This window comes from Suillus fuscotomentosus, assembly GCF_016647785.1.
Source record: "Suillus fuscotomentosus strain FC203 chromosome Unknown F5891scaffold_2, whole genome shotgun sequence".
Lineage (NCBI taxonomy): Eukaryota > Fungi > Basidiomycota > Agaricomycetes > Boletales > Suillaceae > Suillus > Suillus fuscotomentosus.
Window position 1 is genome coordinate 482,742 of NW_024539514.1, and position 23,495 is coordinate 506,236.

Here is a 23,495-nt window from a genome sequence, read left to right on the forward strand (position 1 = left end):
CTGACAGATACTTCAAAGTCATTATGCTGTGCAAAATACTTATGTTGAGAAATTTACGGTGGCGCTCGGCCAAAAGTCCCACGTGCGCGCACGTGGTCTCGATCTTTGCCCTTTTCGAGCCGGATCACTGCGTGACGGCGGTCGTGACGCGTGATTGCGCCAAACGGACGCAGATGGGTACGAAAAAAGCGGAGGGCGTGACGGCCGCCGACGCGCAGGTTCAGGCCTGCTCACTCACTCGCTCGCTCGCTCACTAGGCTTTGCATCTGATTTTCGTCGTTGGCGTGGACCTCCCGGACCTCAGAACATTCGAAACCAACTTGCAAGAACTTAGAAGGCACGCGGGAAAGACGGACTCGGAGGAAAGAAGCACGAAAGAGTTGGGGGAACTAACTAGTGCTGGGAAGGAGAGAGTACGGCGAGGAAGTACCTAGGGTAGAGAAGTAGGTGCGGGAATGTACAGTATCAACAGTCCTGGCATGTGGCCTTTGCAATATGAAGTGATTCGTGGTTATAGTACTTACAAGTTACGAGCGTTCGAGTGGGCGGCAGTAGTGGTATGGTTCCGAAGTGAGAGTCCTCCATGTCATTTGTTGCGACGGACACGCTCTCCTCGTGCAGCCCGTGCCTTGTTGACAGCTGCAAGCAGTGGGGTGTGTCCCCGCTCGGCTTCTGGGTAGGCTGCAAGGAAGAGGGCTTCGTCTGACTGGTAACTGGAGGTGACGAGGAAGAAAGAACAAAAGAATGTGTGAGCGCCGACGTGTGGATCGCAGCCGGAAGCACTCACTGGTTGATGAACTCGCGCGCAACAACGGCCCTGTTCTGGTACTGCATTGCGAGCTTCCGGTTCGGGCCTTGGTACCACTCCTGCGGCCAGTCCTTGAGTGGCGTCTTCAACCCTCTGTCGGGGTCGCCGACGAGCCAGTGTGTGATGATGTCCCTCCAGGACTCGGCCTTTGGAGTCTTCAACCCGTTCGAACGGACGAGTGGCAGCCGTGGAATGACGAGACCGTTGCTTGGGAGTTGTTGAGTCGAGGCTGTGTGCGCAGCAGCAGATGGCAGTGGTCGAGTAGTTGGAGTGATGTGTGCATGGCCATGGCTCCTGCGGACAGATGACAGAGGACGGGAGTGTGTTGGTGGTGGACGGACATGCCGAGGAGTTGAAATCTGAGGAGACTCTGCACTGGATGCGGAGACTCGGAGAAGGGTGAAGCGGGGATCTTCTTCGAGCTGTGTTGGAGGTAGGTGTCCAGCAGCCTTCAGGCAACTTGAAGTGGCCTGGACCATGCTAGTGAGTGACCGAAGCGAGTCGTTGACTGCACTGATGTCAACTCGCAAATGATTGACATCTGCGGTCATGGATGCATGAACCATGCGCAGCTCCTCAGTGGATGCTGGCCTCATGAGTGCCTGCTCGCCTGCAAGGGAGGATTCAGCTTTGCGGGAGAAAGGAGCGAGGGCATCACTGTAGTCAGTCTCATAGGTGTGTAGTTCGTCGAGAAGGTAACGAATGAGCGTGTTTCGCTGGGAATGGAATGAACGAGTGAGAGCGAGAAAAAAGTAGATCATTGAAGGCACATACCTGTTCACCATCAGCCCATCCTCCCCACCATCGAACCATGGCAAGTGACCACCGCTGACCAACCGGTGCGAACATAAACCAATACTGGGCACCTCCACGGCGGAAGCAGTGAGTCGAAAAACAGCCTAGGATGCCAGCACCTGTCATTGCCTCGTCAATCCACTTTTGGACAGTGTCATGGGAGAGAGGCTGTCCAGGCTGCATGATGCCATTGGCACCCATCGAAGGGAAGATGAAGTCGTTTGGCCCGAGTGTGCGCCCGTAATGAAAAAACTCGAGCCATTTGATCCAGAGCAACATCCAGATGAAGCTGTCGCAGGAAGGCATGTCTGGGCGGGGAAATATCTTGTAGTGGTTGGCTGGTGTGAGGCACATACACTGCTACATCAGCAGGGCGTCACTTCATGCTAATCTGAATCAACTCACACCTAAGGTCTGCCTCGCAGATGCCCTTATCGACCCTTTTCTGCCATCCTTTTCGGTTCGAGAGGAATATTTCGAAATAGGTGTTGCTGTCGCTGAGTGTCAGTGGCTCGCATGCCAGATACTTTTTCATGACGGTGTCCAGCAGGATTGTGTCGAGCGAGATGTCTTTGCGCTGTAGTTTCACGAGTTCGAAGCACCTACCAAAATGGTAAGTCAGCGAGTGCACATCAATTTCGGCAGGTGGGACAATACCTGCTCCATAAGGTCCATGCGCCAGCATCGAAAGTGACCTGTTCAAGATGGCGACTGAGCTGGGTCCTTGTGTCAAGAGTCAGTTGGACCTGCGAAGGCAGTGTGCCGCTCATCACTAGCTGGACGGCCTGCAGTGCGATCTCCAGCGGGCATGCGGCCTCATGCCATTGGAGCATGCGATCCATGAAGTCTTTTGTCATTGCCATCGAGTGAGTTCGATCTCCGCCCTCTGCGCTGGCCTTGTGCTTGACAGATGCCATCACATCGTAAACTTCCGCTGAGTCGGCTGGATTTCCCTCCCAGCGCTGTCTCACCTCATTGAAACTCCACTTTCCACGAAATGTGCCGCCATCCCTGGTAAAAGTCAGTAGTACTCTCAGTCTGTATCGGTCCTGCAGGGTGTTGCTCACGCTTGCTCCCAGAGCTTTTTGAATGCTGCGCGGATACTTTCGACCGTGTTCTTGCTGAGGTTTTCGTGGAACCCCTTCAGGGACATGAAGAGGGCCAGCGCCTTGTCGGAGCATCGGTTTGGCGTGCACCCAAACACATCTTTGAAGGCAGGATCTGCATACACATCGCTGTCTGGATTGTCTCTAACGAAAGAGGGCACTGACAGTGCCACCGGCTGTACCAAAGGCTCTTTGAGCACTGAGCAGTCCCCCTCGTCAGTGGAGCAGCTTGGTGCATCAAAATGGCTCGCGAGCCACTCGCGTCCCCGGCGTACATGGCCAGCATAGCTGCTCCTGGTCTTGTTTGCTTGGAGGTGCGTTTCAATTCCAAGTTCCTTGCATTTCTGGATGTCAGCCAAAGCTGACTTCGGGATAGCTGATTCTTTCCTCCGCCTCGGCTTCTTTTGAATGGCGTCCGATGCTGCCTTCTTTGATCGTGCCATGCGGGAGGTAAAACACAAGACAGAGGTAATTGGTGGGACAGTTCCAAAATTTCAGAGGGTATGATGTCACTCCGTGTTTTAAAATTCACTTGGCTCTCAATTTTGATTGACCCGCACTGTCGTAACACATAGTAGACTACACTAGTAAAGCATCACACTGAATTTCAACTACATACTGAGCACAAGAGTGAGTACCGTAGGATACCATCTGCCAAACCAAACACTAGCGCATACAGAACCATGATGCTGCTGCCGCGACCCCAAGCTTTCTTGAAGTAGTCCTGCACTCGCACTGAGAGAAGCTGTTATGGATGTGATTCGTATGAAAACCTACCTTGACCGTCGTGTTCTCAAACTCAAAGTTTCCAGCGTTGGCAACCAATCCTTGGATATTTTCGAGGCCCGGCCGGTGGACAAGCATGACAGAAATGCCCTGCCTGAACTGTGGCGAATCTGGGTGGAGGTCCAGTGCACAAACGTCGTTCTGCTTGAGAACAGCAAGAGCGGTGGTCTGAAACCGGTGGACGAGCGCGACAGAAACACCCTTGAAGGAGTTCTTGAACTGGCTGAACTGTGGTGAATCTGGGTGGAGGTCCAGTGCACAAACGTCGTTCTGCTTGAGAACAGCAAGAGTGGTGGTCTGAAACTGGTGGACGAGCGTGACAGAAACGCCCTTGAAGGAGTTCTGGGCGGAGGTCCAGTGCACGAACATTGTTCTGCTTGAGAACAGCAAGAGCGGCGGTCTGAAACTGGTGGACGAGCGTGACAGAAACGCCCTTGAAGGAGTTCTGGGCGGAGGTCCAGTGATCATAGGTTTTGGTAGTCTTCGATGTCTTGTCAAGACAACACAGCGAAATGTAAGCTGAGGATGAGGGTGGAGCGAAGGAAAGTCTAACCTTGGGGTGTATTTTGAGACTGAGATGCCGATGCAGATAGTTTCTGCTCAATTTGCTATTCGATGTATTAGAATACTTCAGGGTGTTACCAAAAATACGGCATCATACTTCGATAGTGTTTTTGAACCACTGCAGACGCTCCTGCATCTCTTGCGTGACACGGGTGAAGAATCTAGCCAGCAACATGTCAACACTTCGAGTTACTTCACATCGATGATCTACACATACTCCAGAGGGAATGAAGCATGATTCTTGAGATATGCTGCGCTCTGATGCGGGTTTTTAAAGCCCTCGATGATGTTGGTTGCGACAATCGTGTCTTGAACTGCTTGTTCAGTCTTCACTTTCAGGTCCTTGGCAAAGAGAGAGTCTGACTGAATAACGGAGGATACACCAAGCAGCTCCTGAATCAATAAAGTCGGTAACCGAACATACTGGATATATGAAGAAACAAAAGGAACTCACGATGATTATCTTTGTTGACTAGTAGACTGTTGCGGCTGAGTGAATAGGATACCCAGGACAATTTCACGACGAACAGGGAGAATTCTGGTGCAGGGTCAGCGGGATAAGCGAGCAATAAAGGAAAATCACTTACCTATAAATTTCGCTACTGGGGAAGGGTGTGTGCAATACGGGGGGCCAACGTTAACGACCGTCGAGGAAGATGGGAGGCGACGGAGAAGACACATCATGTGTCATGTGACCGTATTGTCTAAGTCACCATTTATGGCAACTGAGTAGGATGGGGAGGGCAGAAGGACAGGCGCGAGGGGGGGGCCAACTGAGTAGGATGGGGAGGGCAGAAGGACAGGCGCGAGGGGGGGGCCAACGTTAACGACCGTCGAGGAAGATGGGAGGCGACGGAGAAGACACATCATGTGTCATGTGACCGTATTGTCTAAGTCACCATTTATGGCAACTGAGTAGGATGGGGAGGGCAGAAGGACAGGCGCGAGGTAGAGTAAAGTGTAGTAAAGTGCGAATTCTGGTGGGTAAAGTGAGTGAAGTGCGGGACAGTGAAAAATTTACGGTAAAGTTTGTAAAGTTTGTAAATTTTCCCGGCAGGCGCGTGCGCCTGCCGGGATATCCCTCAACATCTACTAATAATTGTAAATTTTCACTCACCTTCTCGTTGATTCACAACGGGAGGCCTGCAGAACAAAGGTGCGACTCTGATGCATCTTTGTCGTTCTCGAACCCTCATTTGAAATATTCATTCTGAATGTCTGACTTCGGACTACTAAATGATATGGTGCGTGCCAGAATCATGTATAACAGTCTCCTACTACTCTACTGATACAATCCATCTATCCATCCGTCTTCTAAGCCCAACCGTCCGTTGTCGCAGCTGCCGTCGTGGGGGCCGCGCGTAGGTATCTTCAGGTTGCTCGGCGTTGTGTGACCGTGACATACCCTTGTTGGGTAGCGGAGGAATCTTGGGAGGAATCTGCTTTACAGCGTTTACATTAGGTAATCGTAAATTTTCGCAGATAAACAGACTTAACTCGTTGAAGAAAGCTACAAGCTTAAGACAAATTCAGTCGAAGCTGTTACTCCACATGGGATGCGCATCAACAAGATACAAGTCATTTGACCCCCGCACCTCCGGGGCAAGCAATACGCCTTCTCAACGTAACCGTCTTTTCAAATGCTCACGGATACTTGCGGTAGATAGCATTCCTACTAGTAGCCAAGGCTTTACACTCGCTCTCTGGATCAACTGGCATCGCGGAAACAGCTCAGCAGAGTCTGCTCGGTACTCATCACTCTCATGGCATATTCATACCCTTGGGATTTTCTTTTCTCTTCATAAAAGTATTTCCCCACCAAACGGACACACAAGGAAATGGAAATCTCCAACCACCACTTATCTTCCCATGTGCTGTTAGAGAAACCCGTGAGGCCGCATCACACTACCATACTAGTGCGACGAGATCGGCAATTGGGACAACCATCCGATGCAGAGGATAAAAGGATGTGCATACAGTCAGTTTCTTTCCATTGTCATGATCTCACTTTTTTTTCATGGTACGCATGCGATCAGCGCCCGATATGCGCGCGACTGCCCTGCACGCCTTCTACGGATTGGACCTGACTACCGAGTACACGAAGAACCTTGTACAATCGTAAGACACTCATTCTCCTCTTCGCTAATTCCCTCCGAGGACTCATATTTCGTGCAGGACTATTTTCGCAGCACTTGCAAGCGGAGCGCGTTCCACGTAAACCGTGTCCATGACTGCAGGTATTGTATAAAGGAGTCGGTCCTTGCCCTGTTTAGCGCCGCTGTAGCAAAGTGTGACGTTCAGCGGGATACAGTCAGCGCAATCTCACGATGCGCATTTATCTTGGTGTTTGCCATTCGAAAACGTGCCAAATCAGCTCACCGTCAATGAAATCGGTTTCGCTGTTCATAAATTCAAACTTTCACGCGCTGAAAAACGAAACCAAAATAGTCTCTTGTCATCAGTTCGACACTCTGCACCTCTTCAATTCGCAGTGGTGTCAGCTGCAGATGCAAAAGCTGCGCGATTACAAGATTATGAAGAACAGCAGTTGAAAAAGGTACGACTGCAACAAGAGCGGCAAACATCTGCCAAATCATCATTCCTGGAGGAGGTGGGAGACTCTGCGAAATGAATGTCTATCGCGATTCATCGGGTACCGAAAATGTGGCCTACCAGTAAGCGTATCAGTAGCAAACACAACAAGAGGCTAAGGAAAACGTACAGCATTTCAAGCAAATTTTCAAAGGCTTGTTTCACGGAGCGGCACGTTATAGACCCTTCTTAGTACCAATGCCAATGCGAGATGGGGTAGAGAGAGAGACCACACTGGACGATCTATACGTCAATTACTGGGTCGGGTAACACAACGCAGACGACTGTACAGCAACACGACGATACCTTCGACGAACATTTACAACAATACCGGACTCGGTTACGACACTGGATAACCGGTATACGCTATTTCTCGAAAGGCCCGGAACTGGTATGCCGACGAATCACGTTCTAGCACGAATGGGAAGCCTGAGTGGAGACCAAGAAGCAGTGAAAGGTAGTATACTCATCATGAAACAAACACAATCGGCCAGAAACGCCATAACGAACTGATCAGAAGACGAAATAGTATTAATCAACTATCTTTTTAATAGGGTAGTCAGATTTGTATCACATACATAATCAAAATTGACTCACAGAGCAGTATCATACGCAACCACATGAGACGAAAAAAGGCAAAGCACGCGAATATGACCAGAGTTTCCTGACTCGTGCCTGATAAAGCCACTACTGGACTTGCCAGGCTGAGGTCAGCCTTTGGTGACAAGCCATCCGAGGTCAGGACGCCCGAAGGTCTGAGTAGTTTAAACAAGGCGAGACAGAGGAACATCCATCAGTACTCAGTCGCAGAGACCGAGCAGCTGCAATAGGATGCCAAACTAGGGCACACAAAAAACGATTGGATGTTGAAAATGGTGCCAGCTGCATAGTGCCTAATCGATAATCGCTGGGCCGACGGAAAAATCCATGACCATGCAGGCAAGCAAGGTCAGATTCGAACCCTAGTCAGTAATGGATACGACAATTTCATAATGCATAGATAGGGGTCATAAGGGAGTTAAGTCAGAAACATTATCGTAGCTCTTATAACCTAGGATTATACAGCAAGAAGGGTGGCGAACGAAAAACATTAGGTTGGGTGAGCGAACCGTGTAGTCCTGAATTGAATAAAAGAAACCCCAAATTCCGAATATCTATGTGGAATAACATCGAAATCGGTGTATCAGGATTTCTTGACCTTGTTTCTGCGGTCTTGAATATCCTTTCTGGTCATGCGCGTCCCGAGTAGGACATCCCAGTGGACGAAGAAAGGCTGTGAGAAATTTGATTTTATTCCGACGGCCTGTACTCGTCGTCAGCACTGCACAGGAGCGGACGGTAGTGAAGGAACATACCTGATGATGTATGTCATGGTAGTCTGCGTTGTTTCCGCTCATCATCTGGAATGGATCAAATGGGAGACTGTATCCGCAGTGGTCATCGACAGTCTTGCAAGTGCTGAATGCAAAGAGGAAGATAGTTTGTCGAACGGAAAGATGCGAGAGGCTCTCCGCGAATGCCGCGCCTGCACTGTCTAACAAGAAGCCCTCGAAAGGATGGTTATATAATGCCCCAAAGGCATAGGGGACGTAAAGTCTGTGATGCACAGAGTGTATCTTCTTGTAGAGATATCTGTTCGTGTGCATCAAGCGATGGAGGAAGTACTGCCAGGTATCGACAATGAACCTGAGGAGACTCATTAAAGGGAAGTCAAACCAGATTCTGAATGATACCCACAGCGCGAATAAGATCTGGGCAGCTGGAATTCCCCACCAGTACAGCCAATGGGTTATCCCAGGCCCCCTCAGCTCCAAAAACATCATTCCTGTTTCCTCTCCCAAAAGACGTCGCGCAACCCATATCAGTGTTCTTCCCAAGGCCTCCATCTCGCTCTGACACCGCGCAACCGAGATCTCTGGCGACTCTGCCAACCATGCTAAACCCAACACAGTTTGCGTCGCATGCTGGAATAGGACAGCTCGTGCGACCTCCCAAGGAGTAGCCAGATTCCTAGATTTGACCTCCTCTGAGTCGTGAATGCGATATTTATCCAGCCATCGCCAGCCAGAGATGTCGAGGCAGTAGAATACAAAAGATAGGAGCCAATAAGCGAGCACGGGGGCAGCGAGTGCGATATGTGTGTCTGGAATGCCGTCGAATAGGTTTTGGCGGAGGGAGAAGTAGAATGGGATTTGAACTGGTGGAAGACATACGGTTCCTTCAGTCACGAAAGATGAACATGTTGGGTTTAATGTTGACGGTCCCTCGAAGAAACCGTACGAAAAGAGTTCACCCATCACGAGTGGTGAAAACCGCGGTTCGAAAGCTTGATGTAATGTGACTTTGGCCTTATGAGAAATATGGTAAGCGCGGGAAAATACTGTCAATGTCATTTGAATCATTCCCAATTTCCCAGCCATCAGAAGCTGTCAGAGGGCTTGGGTCAGCCCCGCTAATTCAAGTTATGGGTAGAAGCCACAACATACTGTGGCGGGATCACATCTGGAGCCTGTTGAAGCAAACTCTACTTCCAACGTCTCACTGCCCGCTCGCAATTCGACCAAGAACACGCTGAAGCTTGCCCATTTCGCGATCGGGGGGCACGATACGACATACTATATACTCGGTACTCAGGTATTAGTAACACGAGCTTCAGTGTTCCAAACTCATCGATTTGCATTCAGCCTCCTCAACAACGAGAGGTAATTCTTCTGACCGAGATTTCACATTGGACTAGACTGATTACCCTCGTAGGTCATCCATGATGATGCTTTCTAATTCCCTAGATATCATCCCTAGAATGGGGTCCAGCGTCATTGAGCACTGCGATACGACTCGCGGCCACGTCGACAAAGACATAGCTGCATTAGCCGAGTCCTTGCGTGGCCGTCGCTCTCACAGGATCAGTCTCTCCTATATATCCTGGCTTCCACTCGAGATTCTCACTACTATCTTCACATACATCGTAGAAGAGGACACTTTCAAGAGTCATACAGGCACACCCCGCCCTAATGGTGCTCCTATTTCTATGATAATCACCCACGTCTGCAGGCACTGGCGCCAAGTCGCTCTCGAGTGTCCTACTCTTTGGGCATATCTCAATTGCGTCCCTGCTAATTGTCTGGACATGATGTTGGAGAGATCGAAGAAAATTGTTTTGGTTGTTATCTACAGGTCGCCGGGCTCGTTGCGAAAATGTTTCCAGCAGATTCTTTCGCAGTTACCTCGCATCAAATTGCTCCACTTGTGCTCGTATCCATGGGATGTCAATCGCATTTTGGCTTACTTATCATCGCAACCCGCGCCGTTGCTTCAATCATTCAAATTCTCAGTCGCGGGGAAATCCAACTTCAGAGTCATGGGGTCCATATCAGATGCCGTTTTTCAAGGACGAGCCCCCCAACTTCGGAGCGTTGAGCTTATGGAATGTACCTTCAGCTGGACGTCGTGTATTTTTAGCGGGCTTCGAACTCTAGATGTGAGACGAATAGGATCTGCGTCTTATCCTACTCTGTCGCAGCTCCTGTCAACTCTGAGACGTATGCCTGAGTTGGAGCAGCTGACACTCGGGCTGTCATCCAGAATTTCCGAGGACACCGAGCTTTCTGACCGAGTTCCACTCACTCGGTTAAAAAGTATAGCACTGGACGCCTGCACCCTCCGAAATGCCATATCTCTCTTTTCATGTCTCGCCTTTCCCGTTGATGTCAAGATCGCTCTCAATCTAGCACCAATTGGAAGCTGCCTTTCCGACCTATTTTCGGCCATGCACAAGGATCCTGACGGATCAGGTCCTATCATTCGGTCGATGCGTGCCAGTCTTTCGTACCATACATTCGGCGTCCAATTCGGCACGTCAACGGCATTCAAATCCAAGTATTCTTGGGACCCTCATAACGATGATATACTACTCTCGATTCAATTCAAATGCAGCTCATCCACTAGAAAGCCCCCCATCATATTTGACATGTGTCAGATGGTCCCGCATCGCCAAATTCAAAGCTTGTTTGTGACATCATCCCTTGTCCTCCGAGAAAACTTCTGGCGCGTAGGGTCCAGTGACCTTCCGGAGCTTGAAAATATTCAGCTGAGTGGGACCTGCAATATGAGAAGCCTGATTGCTGTGCTACAAAGTGGAGGCACACAAAGTTCGGATATGGCATATCCCTCGCTTCATGCTCTAGAGTTCGAGAATATCGACTTTGGATGCGGTGAAGCTGAAGAACTTCAGGACATTGCCATAATGCGAGCCGGTCATGGTGTCGGTATACACGAACTCCGACTAGTGAAGTGCAGAAATCTGGTGGACGATAGAGTGCAGTTCCTCAAGGAAGTGGTTACGGACGTCGATTGGGACGGGCATGAAGAGGGCTTGGTGGGCGGCAGCGGCTCGGGAGGTGGCTGTCTTTGTCACATTTGCAGGGATGAATCCTCTGGGGAGGACTACATGCAGGCACTATTACATTCAGATTATGATTACGATCCTGATTCTGATGCATATTCGGAAGATTAGTTTCAGTTCGACTGTATCTGGGACAAGTCATGATCTTAGTCGAATATACACTACTTAGCTCATTTAGCTGCCAATCACAGATCTCATCTTCTTTCAGACGAAATTTGTTGATAGAAACCTGTGTTACTAACTTGTAATCTCTTTCTTGTATGCACCATCCAATCTTTGAGCTGTAGTACATAGATCACTGGAAAAAATCGAACTGTCAGGTGCATGTTCAGTACCGGACTGCGAGTCACTACATATTAGAATCAAGAAAACCACAAACAGAGAGAGTTAATAGGGGTGATCAGATGTCATCCTAGTAAGTATGTGGTCACAATCACGTGACAAATCACGTCGCGTGGAACTGTCACATCGACTTCGACCTGTTTCGACCTTGTCTCTTAAAGTTATCACTGAATCCAATTCAATTTCTCTGCATGGACCTTGATGAAGTCGTGGACACATCCGACGTTGAAGAACGTGAATTTGATGCCTCAGAGGCAGATTATTACACCTATCTCCCCTCCAAGAAGACGCGACCGAATTCAGGACCTACCACCAAGTTGCATGGAAGGTTTAATGATAGGCAAGAAGATCAACCCTCCCCACGGAAACGTGCCAAGGTAGAGTTGATATTCCTATATTAATCTTACTGCGGTGCTCATTACTTCTCAAGACAACTCATAGCGAATCTGAATCGCAGCTGATTGTCGATATTAATTCGTCGTCCCATGCATCGCCTGTGAAAACTACTACATCTTCTGTACTGCATACAAGTGCACCACATTCACCAATGCAAATTTCGTTCAACCATATTTCCGACCTATCCTTTCCAGCTGCCGATGCACCCGAAGCGTCATTGCGCAACGAGACTCGATACCCACATATTCAGGAGCCGAATTCCAACGACCTAAGTATCCCTCCCTCACTTCTTCCAGCTGAATCTGGAAACATGTCCCATCATCCCATTGCTTCAGCCGACGTGCAGCCACAGGCCGATTCCCAGTTGCCGCTTCCTGATTCTTCTCCATCTCAGCTAGATGACGCCCTCTTCCCGTCATCGCCTGCGTCCGCGGTGTTCCCTTCTCAACCTCTTGATTCTTCTCAGAGATTAGCACATCTTGCTCTGTCTCAAAATGAGGGACAAATATTGAGTCCATCCCCTTCCATGTCGCGCCCAGCAGACTCGTGGTCGTTGTTCTCTTCCCCGGGGCCCCCGACGCAATCGTCTCAGGGGCTTATTCCCCAGAGTATTGAAAAGCCTACCCATATAATCCGAGATACGCTGCCGCGCACCGCATATCCCTCTGGTCGTCGATATCTATCCCCTGACGAGCTGCTTCTCATCTCTCCTCAAACCCGCTCAAGACGCCCGTTGACCCCGATCACGCCAATAACTCAAGACCCCCTATCCCCGGCTGTACAATCACAGGATCTAATACCACCCCCGTCTCCTCCACCTCTCGGTATCCCCGAGGACCCAGAACCAGTCAGCCGTTATACCCTTCGCCGCAGGCAGGCACGTCAGCTTCAACCGTACGCGTTTGACAAGGCGCAGTACAAGGCGCAGATGAAGGCAAACCCCGATGCGATCGTGAAGTTTGTGAGTCCGCAACGTCGTGAGATGCATGAAGATGGGTCACAGTGGGCCGATGGGCAGACACAAGGTGGAACCCAAGCAGAGTATATTTTTCCAGTTGACAATCCGGAGGAGGACCGAGATTATGTGGATGTGGAAGGAAGGAGGCAACAGAGGCAGGTCACCATTGCTGAAGCTGATCATCATAACCGTGAACGGGAGGAAGGATGGCTCCCTGAGGCTCTTAGAGATCTGTCTGAAAGCGACGAGATTGAGGGAACAGATGAAGTTCGCAAGTTAGCGAGGGATGCGAGGAGAGCTCGGAAGAAGGCTGAAGCTGAGGCAAAGAAGAGGGAGAAGGAAGAAGCTCGCCTGAGAGCGCAGGAAGAGGCTGTCGCGAAAGAAATTGTGAGGAAGAGACGTTTGAAGAATTTCCCGCTGGCAGCATCATCGTCAAAGCAGCCTGCTGCGAGATCATCTTCAGTATCCTCGAGACGGTCTCTATCTCACTTAGACGAGGTGAGATTCGTTTGGAAACACTTGTTATATACTGACGCGCTGGATATCTTCTTTATTTAGCGGTCTCCGCCAGTCCTATCCAGGCTTTTGAAGGGAAAGCAGCGTGACACACCGTCTCCTTCCCGCTCGTCCTCACCCTCGCATTCCCTTCGTTTTGATCCTTCACAGCTTCAGTCCCGTTCGCTGGCAAGGAATCCCCCTGCGACCGACGAATACGAGTATCAACAAGATGATAACTACGACTACTATAATTTCTTCGACCACAACGACCACAACCCGATCAATGCGGAGAATGTCAACCCTGATACCGATGACGATGCAATTGAAATTCCCTCGGCACCGTCAACACCACCACGCTCCTCGTCTACATTGCCTGATGGGAGCAATCACTTGGATTTGTCCGATGATGATCCCCTCGCCCGTGAGCCTCGCGAGGAGTTCAGCAGTCCTTCTCCCGAAATTTCTTCCAAAGATCGCAAACGTTTCCGCCTCCTGCAGCGTATGATGCCCGCAGTCATGATCAAGAAGCAGCTCGAGCAGCAAGGTTCCCAATCGAAAATTCTTGCCAGTACCAAACGAGCGCATTCTCCAACGCCGTCTGATAGTGGCGACGAGCCCTTGAGACCTGGACATGCACGCGTCCGAATGGGTGCTAGTGGACGTGATGTTATGATTCAGGGAGACCCTGAGAGCTCGGATGTCGAAATTCTTCGAGAAGAGGACATGGATGCTGAGGTACCAGACATCGTATCACAAGTTCGTCGGCGGGCATCTCCCAAAGTCAGATCAAGGTCTCCAGCCATCATCATCTCTTCCAGTTCCGAGAGTGGATCAGAGAGTGATGGCGAGGAAAGCGACGGTATGATCGACGATGCACGGATCGACGCATGGAGCCGAAGTCGTCGGCCTATGCATGAGAAGAGTCTGATTGACTGGATGCTTACGCGGACTAGGACGGTGGGTGGTGGGAGAAAGCAGAGAGCCAAGTCAAGTCGGAGGCCCCGAGGTTCCGGTGTAAAATCCCGAGATATGGGTGAAAGCAGAGGTGGACACTCAAGGCCAAAGCTCAACGTTGTAACAGGTGGCGCGCGAATGGGCAATCAGACCCTTCTCTCCTTCCCCGCTGTTTCTTCTGACCATGACCACCGCTCTCAGCATTCACATCATCACAAGGTCCATAAGCGGACAGAATCGACAATACCAGCGGAGCGCGAGTCCAAGGCACTACGAAGGGAACGGAGGAAGAAGAAGCGCAAGAAAGCAGAGGGAGAGCTCTACAGCTTCCACCAATCTGGCACGCATATTGCGCGAAGGGGTCTGCGAATTGATCTGGGTGATGAAGGATTCCATCAGGCGCTGGACCCGACTTGGAGGAAGGAGATAGATAGGTGGCAAAGGCAACCTGGATCAATGCGGCAGCCTGCGTCTGCGATTTCATCCCGAGTTCGTCGAGAAGATACCCAATCTAAGCGCCAGCAAATTTCGGTCTCGCGTGTTGATTTTAAACCTCAATCTAGTGTGGAATCCAGTCAGGATGAACACCAGAGAAAATCACATGCTGAGTCAGGTCCTCCACCCTCCCGCGTCGGTCCGCGTCGTAGCCACGTTGACTTTGATATACCACTAGATCCGCCACGCGAACGACTACTACCTGTGCGTAGGAAGGGTTATAACGACGTCCACGAGTTTATGCATGCTGTAGATCAACGGGCGTTGTTGACCACAGTCGACTTGGGCATCGATTCTTTGCCCTCAGGGATTGCGTTCTCGGCCGGAACGTATATTGGCCACGGGTTTCTTCACCAGCTGATATGCCTCGTTACAGGGCATGCTCAGCCTGTTGCTCCTATGTCATATGTTATTCGAGGGTTCGACCTTGGACCTGACACATCGGTGCACGTTCTTACGACTGTAATTGCACCCTTGTGTGATCAGCTCGCGGATGACGTGCTCAAAGGACACGAGTGGACGGCTGTGACTGGGAAGGACTGGGAACTCGCAATGCGAACGGTGTGCCAGTTGGTATCGTGGCAGTGTCTCAGCATCGACGACCAGGAATTCAGTTCGCTAGAGCTCACGGTACACGAGACTATGGGTTCTTTAGTGGCGCGGGTGTTGGAGGCTAATTTTCATCAATTCTCATTACCTGTTTGCTGGTTTGCAGTAGAGCTCGCTGCACGGATCATGCACGCTGCAAGAACTCGGCGGGGGTCATCAGAGACCCGAGAGTTGTTCAAATTTGCGCTCTTGCTCATGCGACCCCTGTCAGATGTAGACCTCCGGGACATTTTAGCATCGTTTAGGGAACCCGATGGCCCTCTAGAGACCGACTCAACTGCCGTTCAAGCTGTAGAGTCATGGATATGCCTCTTTCACCTCTTGATCAACTGCACGCCTGAGTCTCCTGGTAAACTATCATCGGAGCCATTTTGGCTTTTGTTCAAACAGTTGATCCAAGACGAAGCATCATCGTTCATCACAGCAGTTGAGGCGAGCGAGTATGTTTGGCGGAATGTATTCTCTTTTTGTGCGCTCTCACAGTTCTCTGTGCACGGGATGTCGACATCCCTCAGTAGAATCGCACCTTCATGGGAAACGGTTTTGACTACTCTGAAGCTCATCTCCCTAGTTGCCGATCCACAGAAGGATGCACTCACACATACTGCATCCCTCAACAAACGAGACGAGTACGTCTCCGTCGTCGCTTCTCGATGCTTCCTCTTGTGGAAGCGTTGGCATTGGAGTTTGGATGATGCAATGATAATGTTCAACCACCTCGTGGAAATATTCAGGAGCCGTAGATTTGCCAGTCTCCGCCACGAGCAGCCTAAATTTATGCAATTCATGGTGCAAAGGGACATTTCTTTGCTTTCAGTACAAGACAGGGGCGACAACGTATTCGAGGTGCTCCTCAAGATGATCGTACAAGTTGCGCAGGCGGACAGCACGAGTGACGCGGAGAAAAAACAACGGGACATACAGGTGAAGAAAATGCTGAACATGGTCGTCCCAGTTGGCTCGGTGTCATCGACGAGGGCCGTTCAGCCAACTGGGCAGGAGAGTTCTATGCTTTTCAACCGACTCAATGCTATGGCAGTCGCTATTCATCTTGATTCCTCCGTCTCCAACGTTCGACACCGCGTTGGGCAAGCTCGACGATGCGTCAACTTCAAAGATGCACACGATTTCACTAGGGCTGTATGCATTCGAGGCATTGAGCATATTTGCGCTGTTATGCGACATCACCGCGTACAGCTTGGAGAAATTCTCAACTGGCTTGCCGAGGTTACCGGCATCCTGCTGGACGAATACCAGGAGGCGCGCACGCTAACAAATAAAGACAACAAGAATATCGTGAAGAACAAGACAGTGGAGATGGTCAAGAGTCTTCTCACGTCGGTTGTTCGTATGATTGAGACATGCTCACTGGACACTGCGGATGAGCGACATGAGTATCCAGATCCTGCCTTTCTGGAAGGACGTAAGTGGTTGACTAAAACCAACGAGATATTTCCTGACTTTGCCTTCTTCATCAGCATGGGTAAAGGACGTCTTCAGTCCCAAGAATCCTGTCGCCATAGAGCAGAATTCGAGTGCTTCGTGCCAAGAGGTGGTGTCAGCTTTTCTGGATGCTCGAATGAGGGCCTTACCGCGGCCCACCGCACCACCAATATCATCGAGTGTTGATAATCAGGAGAGCCAGGATGAGTACGACAAGTTCTTCATCGACTTGAACGATCCAGAAATCTTAGCTGCTCTTGGTGACGAGCCTGCACAAACTTCTGGGATGGAGTGGAAGAAGAAGGAAGAAGCAGTTTGCAAGGTCGTTCTGGTTGTTTCTCCCATATTTTTCCCTGACAGTTTTCAGATCTGCGGACCGCTTGCTTCAGCAATATTCCGGGTTGTTTGCAGATATGTAGTTGACTCCCCCGCGCCAAGCACAGTCGATAGTCGCCGTGAGACAGCTGATAGATGGATTGATTGTTGGGTAGGAGTCGGAAATGTGCTGGTTCAGAATGGATCGGTTTGTTTCGATACCTCTTTCGACTGCTGTTATTCAGCTCTTCCTTTTCAGAGTTGGAAAAACCACATGCACCTTGGACCTGAATCATGGGAGCGGATACCTGATCCCTTATGGCGTCGCCGGGTTGGTCTTAGATTCTGCCTTGCACTTCTCAGACTTGATTCGAAGGCTTACAATGTAAGTTCAATTTTTGTTTCTCATAGAAAAATACTCATCGCTTGAAGGCATATGAGGACTACTTTATCGAAGTCCTCCTCACATGTACTGTTCCCTCCAAGACGACAATCGAACACGAGTATGCATCCATCATATTCACTCTAGACGGTCTTCGACACCCGCTTCTACGTGGCGTGCTGGCCGAGCCGTCTACAGGATCATCTACATTCGAGATATCGCTAGAAGAATATTCGACAGTCCGGCAGACGCTGATTGCATGTGAGAATTCGTTTATCAGGGTCAAATACGCCGCTCATCGTCAACCAGCGGCATTTGCCAATCTTACTGAGCGTTTGCGAGATAATACAGATCCCGTCAACTACAAGTATCTTGGCTTCTTGGTTTCTATGCTCTCAGCTATGAGAAACAACTATGAAGTTTGTGCAACTGCCTTGATGTCTGATCATGGAGCTAATGACTTGCACACCAGAGCCTGTTATCTGGGGAGGAGCGAGTAACTTATGCCGAGTTTTGTCGAAAGGTCTTCCGAGCGCTGTTGAGCAAGAAGCTACTGGCATCCCAGCCACGGTTGTCAGAGCTCATTCAATGGGGGAAAACAACATTGGCGAGAGCAGGTGATGATGACGGTGATCAGCCTATCGAGAACTGATTCATGTGTCTCATCGATAATCAAGATCGTTCACGAATCTTGAATATGGCTGCTCGTACCACAGTGGAATATATATATATGTAGAACAGCTGAGGACCCAGGTCCCCAGTGGCTACCAATTGGCCAATGCGGACCTTGTGAGTGGTACACTCTCCATTTCTCGCTCGATTTCCACTTCCACCCTCGGGCCTCCTGTAAAGAGTAATGATAAGTCCCTGGATGTCGAATTCAGAAACAACGAACTTCTCCCTGGCTTGTCCAATTTCTTTCTTGGGGGTGCCCTTGCTATTGTTGGCTTGGTTTTCCGCTTTCCAAGGACAGTTTTGGATGGTGGTTCATCTTCTGGTGAGCTGTCGTCGTCTGACTGGTCATCCTCACTTTCCTCTGCACCCAGTCCTCCGTCTACCACATCTTCCAAATCGCTCAGTTCATCATCCAAATCACCATCTTCATCTCCACTGAAATCACTAACAAACTCGCCCCCTTCTGCGTCCCAGTCCTCCTCCATCTCCTCCTCCTCTTCCTCTTCCCCATCCGTCTCATCATCTTCCATATCCAACTGAGCACCAACATTCAATTCCTTCTCCTTTCCACTCTTTTCCCGGTCGAGGATTGTTTGCCAGACACTTTCGTTCACGTTGAGTGGCGCATCGCCGTATGCTTTTGATTTGAGCCGCTCGATCAGCTCCTTTTCGATGGATTTTTCAAGGTGGGCAGCAGAGAGAGCCTTGCGTTCCCGTGTCGCTTCGCGTCTATCTAACTTCTTTTTCACGCCCACGAGCTTTGGCCTGAATAAGTGTAAATGAGTAGTAACAGGTCACACAAGTTGAAGACGCACTCCTGTCGTAGTTTTATTCGCCGCATTTTGATGAGATACTGGGTTATCTTGGTGACACGCTGTTTGCATTTGTGAATAGTGAAGTTTGGCCAATACTTTAGCTCTTTATCGATCTGGATGACGGAAGCAAAGCACGTCAATCGAAAGCAGCTTGAGCCTGGAGCCAATTCACCTGTTCTAGTGCCTTGGAATAGTCTTTTGACAACTCAATCTTCTCCCACATATTAGCAGGTGTATGTGCCCGCTCAATCGTTTTTATACACAGATACAGCACACCTGGGCGGATATCAATCATGACATATGAGATTGAATCAAGTACACTTGCCCTCATTCTCCCTCACCGTCGCATACCGCGAGTTAGCAAGTGGACATGACTGCCGCGTACACAGACCCGTGACATTGTATTCATTCCGGCAGAAATTCTGAGTGACAGTCCTGTAGCATGTATGATATGTGAGGTTATGCAGGGTACATCATGGCGGTGGACGTACTTGACTTTATACGAGCAGAATTCATGGCCAATCACAGACCATATCACGTCGTCGCTTTGCATTTTTGGATACGTTCAGCGTCTGAAACGTGGCCAGATGCAGAAGATGTTTACGAGGCAGAATTTTCGGGTTGCAGATGCCAGACTCCTTCAGAAGTGGGCGATCGAAAATTATCAATGATCACGTGATCAGTGTTGAACGCGTTTGAATTGATTGACAGCCGCTCTCATCGCCGCAACACTCAAGCAACACTCATCGAAGCTCTTACTCTAGTTGTTGAACAGATGGTAGAAGATGCAAATGATCATATAGTTCCGTGAGTGTCTGTCTCGGGTCGTGACTCGCAGTGACGGGCTAGTAGTAATGACCCAACGCAAACGATAGACAATTGAAACTATCCGAGTCTGCATCTTTCATTGCCATGACTTCTTAACTTTCAGCACCCTTCATATCATCACCGTCGTACGATTCCACATTCATGTCATTCAGTCCAAGATCTTCATTCTGCTGCCACGTTCGTTCGTATAAGACGATCTCCATGTTTGGATCTGGATCAGGTGCATATAAATTCTGCACGTGTGAGTTTGCCAAGGGGTCATCTAGAATCAAGGTAAATGGAATCTCAGCATTCTTGACCTAATTGCGAAATCAGAATCTTATGATGTTAAAAAGAGAAGAAAACACACCTGCTCAAGCTTTCTCAAGAACTCCCGGAACTCGGCCCTGTCATCGATATCTGTGACCCCAGAATCCCCTGTATTAAAGACTTTCTCAGTGAGTTCATCGTATACCTGATCTAATATGCCTTCTAAAGTCGTGAAACGTCCCCCTAGTGTGCCGGGGTGAAGAACTAGGTCTATCTCTGGTATGCTGAGACCGCTCGTATCGCTCTACAGGACATTATTGAGTCAAAAAATCTCAAATATAGTGTATGCACTTACTTTAAGTATGTCGCGACTAAGGTCGTCTCTATCTTCAACCTTCAACATGATCTTCTTGCCCTGCCCAGAAATTGCAGCCCCTGACTTGATCTCATTATCCCGATATCCGCAGTCGTCACAATTAGTTGACATTATAAGAGAGTCCTGGCGGGGTTGTCAGGAATGCAGATTCAGCGTTCCCTCGGTACATACCTTGAAATAGGGGATAGAAACTTTTTTCATGCGGGTGATGAGTGGTCGTCCGCAATGCGGGCAGATTCCAGGGAATTCGAACAATTCCTCGTTCAAACCCTCAGATTCCTGTCTTCCCTTGTCTGCTGTATTTTCTTCCGAGTCTTCTGCAGATGGTACAAATCCCAGCTGCTGGTTCTGCTCGAGCGACCGCTCGTACGTGCGCATATTCCACTTCAGATCAGACATGCTGCCCACAAACTCGAGGAATGAATTCCCAGATGGGTCGTCTAGAGTGATGGTGATTGCATGTGTGACTGGGTCCTCGTTCAAAAGTTCTCTCTTCTCATGCGTGACTTTCCCTTCGTCTCCGTCTCCATCATCGGCAATGATCTGCTTGAGACCATCAACAATTTCCTGGATTTTAGCGTAGGCGTTCTTGTCTCGAATGTGTGGATGCTGTACGCTGATATCCGCAACGGTTTTCCGGAGAAGACCCTCTACAGTTGTAAGCTGCCCGCGGGGGGGCGGAAGAACTAGCTGAAACTCGGGGATGTTGATATTACATGTTTCGGAACAAATGAGTTGGCGGTCAAGGTCACCGCGGTTAAGAACTTTGACTGTGTACATAACGCCTTCAGCTGCCTCGGAGATACAATGTTAGGAGGTGGAAGTAAAGAGATGAAATGAGTGCTCACGTCTGATCTTCCCTGCTGATTGGATCTCATTGTTTGAGTGGCCGCAGTGTTGGCAACAGAAACTCATCACAATTACTTCCTGGAAGAACGGAATTGATGTCAGTATCATGCGCGTCACTCCCTGACGGAAGTGAGTATTCTACCAGTCATAGGAATGTTGTGAACCCACCTGTTTCCTACATTGCATGCAAAGAGACTCGATCTCTTCGAGTGGTCTAGCGGAGATATCCCCATCTCCGGCATGAGTTCTGTCAGCAACGTCTGCAATCCGAGGAAAGAATTCGAATCTTTCTTCACTTCGAGTCATGCTAAAAGGTTAGACAAAGAAAAGGGAAGGAGATTCCAAGCAAGTTCTATCACGGTAGTCTCCCCTAAACTCGAAGGCTCCTAAGAAATGAGTACCTTTCCAATTTCAGTTCCCACGTGACTCGAAACGTGAATTGCTGAATAGTCACTCATGGAGTCATTCGCAATGTGATTTTGTGTAAACTCTGTAAAAAGAATACACGATTCTAATGTTCACTAGACATCACTCAGCTGGCTGTCCCGCAAACGTATCAGCACCAGCAGAATCTGTTGAACACCGTCAGCTAATCCCTTATTTTGGACGGCAAGAGGACTCACTTCTCATTACACGCCCACTCTACATCTCCCGTTGTTCCAGGCCCATACCACACTATCTGCGGCAAATGTTCATTTCGTATGAACGTCCGCCCACCCGTCTTCTCCGCGACCTCTTTCAATCCTACTCTCAAATTCCACACTTCTACTTTTCCAATTCCGCTTCGTCTAGCCGCCTGTTTGATCTTCGCAATCAGCCCAGGGAACATCTCTTCACTAGCGCAGAGTCGCGTGACGATCAACGTTGCTGGAGGCGGTTTCAAGTCAACGCTCCAGCTTGCATATGTCCCTGGGTCGCTCGTGGACTCTACGCCCCAGAATCCGTCTGCCATGGAAAAATTGGAGGCGAACGTTGACTTTGTGATGTGGAACTCGCAGACACCATCCGTTGACAGGTATGTCGCGAATGCCGCTGGGCGCTCTACCTTATATGAGCTGTCGCTCGTTGGCATGTTCGCCAGCTCCTTCCTGATCCGAACGGCATCACGCTCCCAAAGCCCGTTCAATTGCTCTTCTGTCAACCAATTCCATCCCTCATCATCACCTTCCTCTGTGCCCACCTCCCAAATAGTTGAGATCGCTCCTCGCTTCTCCCATCCGCCCCCTTTACCTCCAGGGCCAGCCGACCGGTAGAACTCCTCCCCAACATCACTGTACAGCACCGAGAATAGACCTCCACCAGCATCTGCTACCTCTTCTGGCGGTGTACCCCATGCCTCGGGGAATTCAGGAAGATTGGCACGCGAGGCATTGACCCAATGCAGGAGGCTCATCATATGGTTTGCGTAACCGCGCCCGCGCTTCGAGGGTGGAGTGAACACGCAGGCGACACCATAACAAGTTGCTTCGTGCACTGAGTTGGGCTCAGATGGAGAGGAAGAGGGGTAAGCGACGAGACCTGTGCGCTTGTATCTGCCCCCAAAGACACGTCAGAAATTGCTCTTTTGTCAAGGAAAATCGATTCGCTTACGTCTCGCAGGCACTCATAAAATCAAGTGTTGTGGGGTCGTCCCGTGGCGCCAGTATCCTTCTCTTTCATCAGCTCACCTTCACTAGCAAAGTAGAGCGCTCACCAAGTGATCCACTTTCCATCCTTGGCGTATTCGCCCAATTCCATCGCCGCATCTCGCGCAAGGTAGTCCGTCTGACTCAGAGTGCCACCCCACTGCGGGAAAGTCCGGCGCCGTGACTCTTCAGTCTGCGCAGGCGTCGCGCGGAAGAGCGAGAGCGATGCAAGATCTACCTTAGGTTCTGCCATTGGAGATATACTTTGCAATATGAAGAGCGTTGGTCGGTGAGTGAATATATTAAAGATAATGGGGATGCAGGAGCTCTTTATAGCTCTATCACAACCTCACCTCCCACCCATGTCAGTTGTGCAAATCAATAAGACTTATCATGACTTATCATCCTTAGCCAGCGTTATTACACATGGTCGCGCAACTTGTGACCGCACGCGCGCCGGCCTCCTCCCACCCAATTTTGTTCACGCTACCACCGCCACAGTGCTGTCACTGCGATAACAGGATGCTCCCATCAACGTATGGTACGGACTATCACATGTCCCTCTCGCTAAGTTGATTTGCTGATTCACTCCCTGTCACACATTGTCGTCCTGAAAAAAAATAGAAAGACAGT

General features: G+C 49.8%; 9 protein-coding genes across 9 annotated transcripts; 3 read left to right on the forward strand and 6 right to left on the reverse strand.

Annotated features, from left to right (window-relative positions):
* Window positions 1-586: 586 nt before the first annotated feature.
* Window positions 587-3,152, reverse strand: F5891DRAFT_939549 (uncharacterized protein; the record flags this gene model as incomplete). Its single annotated transcript, XM_041374234.1, has 8 exons — window positions 587-713; window positions 788-1,196; window positions 1,323-1,524; window positions 1,583-1,941; window positions 2,009-2,173; window positions 2,256-2,319; window positions 2,377-2,614; window positions 2,671-3,152. 8 exons carry the CDS (start codon window positions 3,150-3,152, stop codon window positions 587-589), a joined length of 2,046 nt encoding a protein of 681 aa, XP_041233218.1.
* Window positions 3,153-3,226: 74 nt separating this feature from the next.
* On the reverse strand, window positions 3,227-4,886 carry F5891DRAFT_207608 (uncharacterized protein). Its single transcript, XM_041370900.1, has 8 exons — window positions 4,647-4,886; window positions 4,514-4,597; window positions 4,424-4,452; window positions 4,277-4,367; window positions 4,157-4,220; window positions 4,049-4,103; window positions 3,487-3,985; window positions 3,227-3,433 (listed from the first exon to the last, which is right to left on the reverse strand). Exons 1-7 carry the CDS (start codon window positions 4,741-4,743, stop codon window positions 3,509-3,511), a joined length of 897 nt encoding a protein of 298 aa, XP_041233219.1. The 5' UTR covers window positions 4,744-4,886; the 3' UTR covers window positions 3,227-3,433; window positions 3,487-3,508.
* Window positions 4,887-5,765: 879 nt separating this feature from the next.
* On the forward strand, window positions 5,766-6,569 carry F5891DRAFT_207654 (uncharacterized protein). The gene has a single exon (XM_041370901.1). It carries the CDS (start codon window positions 6,010-6,012, stop codon window positions 6,445-6,447), a length of 438 nt encoding a protein of 145 aa, XP_041233220.1. The 5' UTR covers window positions 5,766-6,009; the 3' UTR covers window positions 6,448-6,569.
* A 1,265-nt stretch (window positions 6,570-7,834) lies between these two features.
* F5891DRAFT_938581 (fatty acid hydroxylase superfamily-domain-containing protein) lies at window positions 7,835-8,948 on the reverse strand (the record flags this gene model as incomplete). The annotated part of the gene is made up of 3 exons (XM_041374175.1): window positions 7,835-7,954; window positions 8,007-8,337; window positions 8,389-8,948. The coding sequence occupies 3 exons, from the start codon at window positions 8,946-8,948 to the stop codon at window positions 7,835-7,837; spliced, it is 1,011 nt and encodes a 336-aa protein (XP_041233221.1).
* A 106-nt stretch (window positions 8,949-9,054) lies between these two features.
* On the forward strand, window positions 9,055-11,407 carry F5891DRAFT_1135255 (uncharacterized protein). Its single transcript, XM_041364790.1, has 2 exons — window positions 9,055-9,353; window positions 9,406-11,407. The coding sequence occupies exon 2, from the start codon at window positions 9,413-9,415 to the stop codon at window positions 11,162-11,164; it is 1,752 nt and encodes a 583-aa protein (XP_041233222.1). The 5' UTR covers window positions 9,055-9,353; window positions 9,406-9,412; the 3' UTR covers window positions 11,165-11,407.
* Window positions 11,408-12,560: 1,153 nt separating this feature from the next.
* On the forward strand, window positions 12,561-18,077 carry F5891DRAFT_1219695 (Mus7/MMS22 family-domain-containing protein; the record flags this gene model as incomplete). The annotated part of the gene is made up of 8 exons (XM_041369387.1): window positions 12,561-13,136; window positions 13,341-14,562; window positions 14,692-16,728; window positions 16,784-17,073; window positions 17,116-17,271; window positions 17,323-17,448; window positions 17,496-17,706; window positions 17,755-18,077. Coding segments are annotated over 8 exons (4,809 nt in total), but the record flags the coding sequence as incomplete, so codon positions are not given.
* A 132-nt stretch (window positions 18,078-18,209) lies between these two features.
* On the reverse strand, window positions 18,210-19,488 carry F5891DRAFT_938885 (Mak16 protein; the record flags this gene model as incomplete). The annotated part of the gene is made up of 5 exons (XM_041374199.1): window positions 18,210-18,885; window positions 18,936-19,048; window positions 19,108-19,211; window positions 19,255-19,370; window positions 19,427-19,488. 5 exons carry the CDS (start codon window positions 19,486-19,488, stop codon window positions 18,210-18,212), a joined length of 1,071 nt encoding a protein of 356 aa, XP_041233224.1.
* Window positions 19,489-19,661: 173 nt separating this feature from the next.
* Window positions 19,662-21,598, reverse strand: F5891DRAFT_996366 (zf-ZPR1-domain-containing protein). Its single transcript, XM_041378365.1, has 6 exons — window positions 21,406-21,598; window positions 21,237-21,357; window positions 20,560-21,179; window positions 20,368-20,511; window positions 20,113-20,316; window positions 19,662-20,062 (listed from the first exon to the last, which is right to left on the reverse strand). The coding sequence occupies exons 1-6, from the start codon at window positions 21,541-21,543 to the stop codon at window positions 19,856-19,858; spliced, it is 1,434 nt and encodes a 477-aa protein (XP_041233225.1). The 5' UTR covers window positions 21,544-21,598; the 3' UTR covers window positions 19,662-19,855.
* An 80-nt stretch (window positions 21,599-21,678) lies between these two features.
* Window positions 21,679-22,916, reverse strand: F5891DRAFT_996368 (uncharacterized protein). The gene has a single exon (XM_041378366.1). The coding sequence runs from the start codon at window positions 22,631-22,633 to the stop codon at window positions 21,857-21,859; it is 777 nt and encodes a 258-aa protein (XP_041233226.1). The 5' UTR covers window positions 22,634-22,916; the 3' UTR covers window positions 21,679-21,856.
* Between the last annotated feature and the right edge of the window lie 579 nt (window positions 22,917-23,495).

Coding starts and splice junctions, on each gene's coding strand:
- F5891DRAFT_996366 (XM_041378365.1), bottom strand. CDS start 21,543: ATGACTCGAAGTGAAGAAAGATTCGAATTCTTTCCTCGGATTGCAGAC. Junction 20,317..20,367: donor TTAGTCGCGACATACTTAAA/GTAAGTGCATAC, acceptor AATGTCCTGTAG/AGCGATACGAGCGGTCTCAG. Junction 20,063..20,112: donor TCTTGAGAAAGCTTGAGCAG/GTGTGTTTTCTT, acceptor TTTCGCAATTAG/GTCAAGAATGCTGAGATTCC.
- F5891DRAFT_1135255 (XM_041364790.1), top strand. CDS start 9,413: ATGATGATGCTTTCTAATTCCCTAGATATCATCCCTAGAATGGGGTCC.
- F5891DRAFT_996368 (XM_041378366.1), bottom strand. CDS start 22,633: ATGATGAGCCTCCTGCATTGGGTCAATGCCTCGCGTGCCAATCTTCCT.
- F5891DRAFT_207654 (XM_041370901.1), top strand. CDS start 6,010: ATGCAGAGGATAAAAGGATGTGCATACAGTCAGTTTCTTTCCATTGTC.
- F5891DRAFT_207608 (XM_041370900.1), bottom strand. CDS start 4,743: ATGATGTGTCTTCTCCGTCGCCTCCCATCTTCCTCGACGGTCGTTAAC. Junction 4,453..4,513: donor AGTCAACAAAGATAATCATC/GTGAGTTCCTTT, acceptor TTATTGATTCAG/GAGCTGCTTGGTGTATCCTC. Junction 4,104..4,156: donor GGTTCAAAAACACTATCGAA/GTATGATGCCGT, acceptor TACATCGAATAG/CAAATTGAGCAGAAACTATC.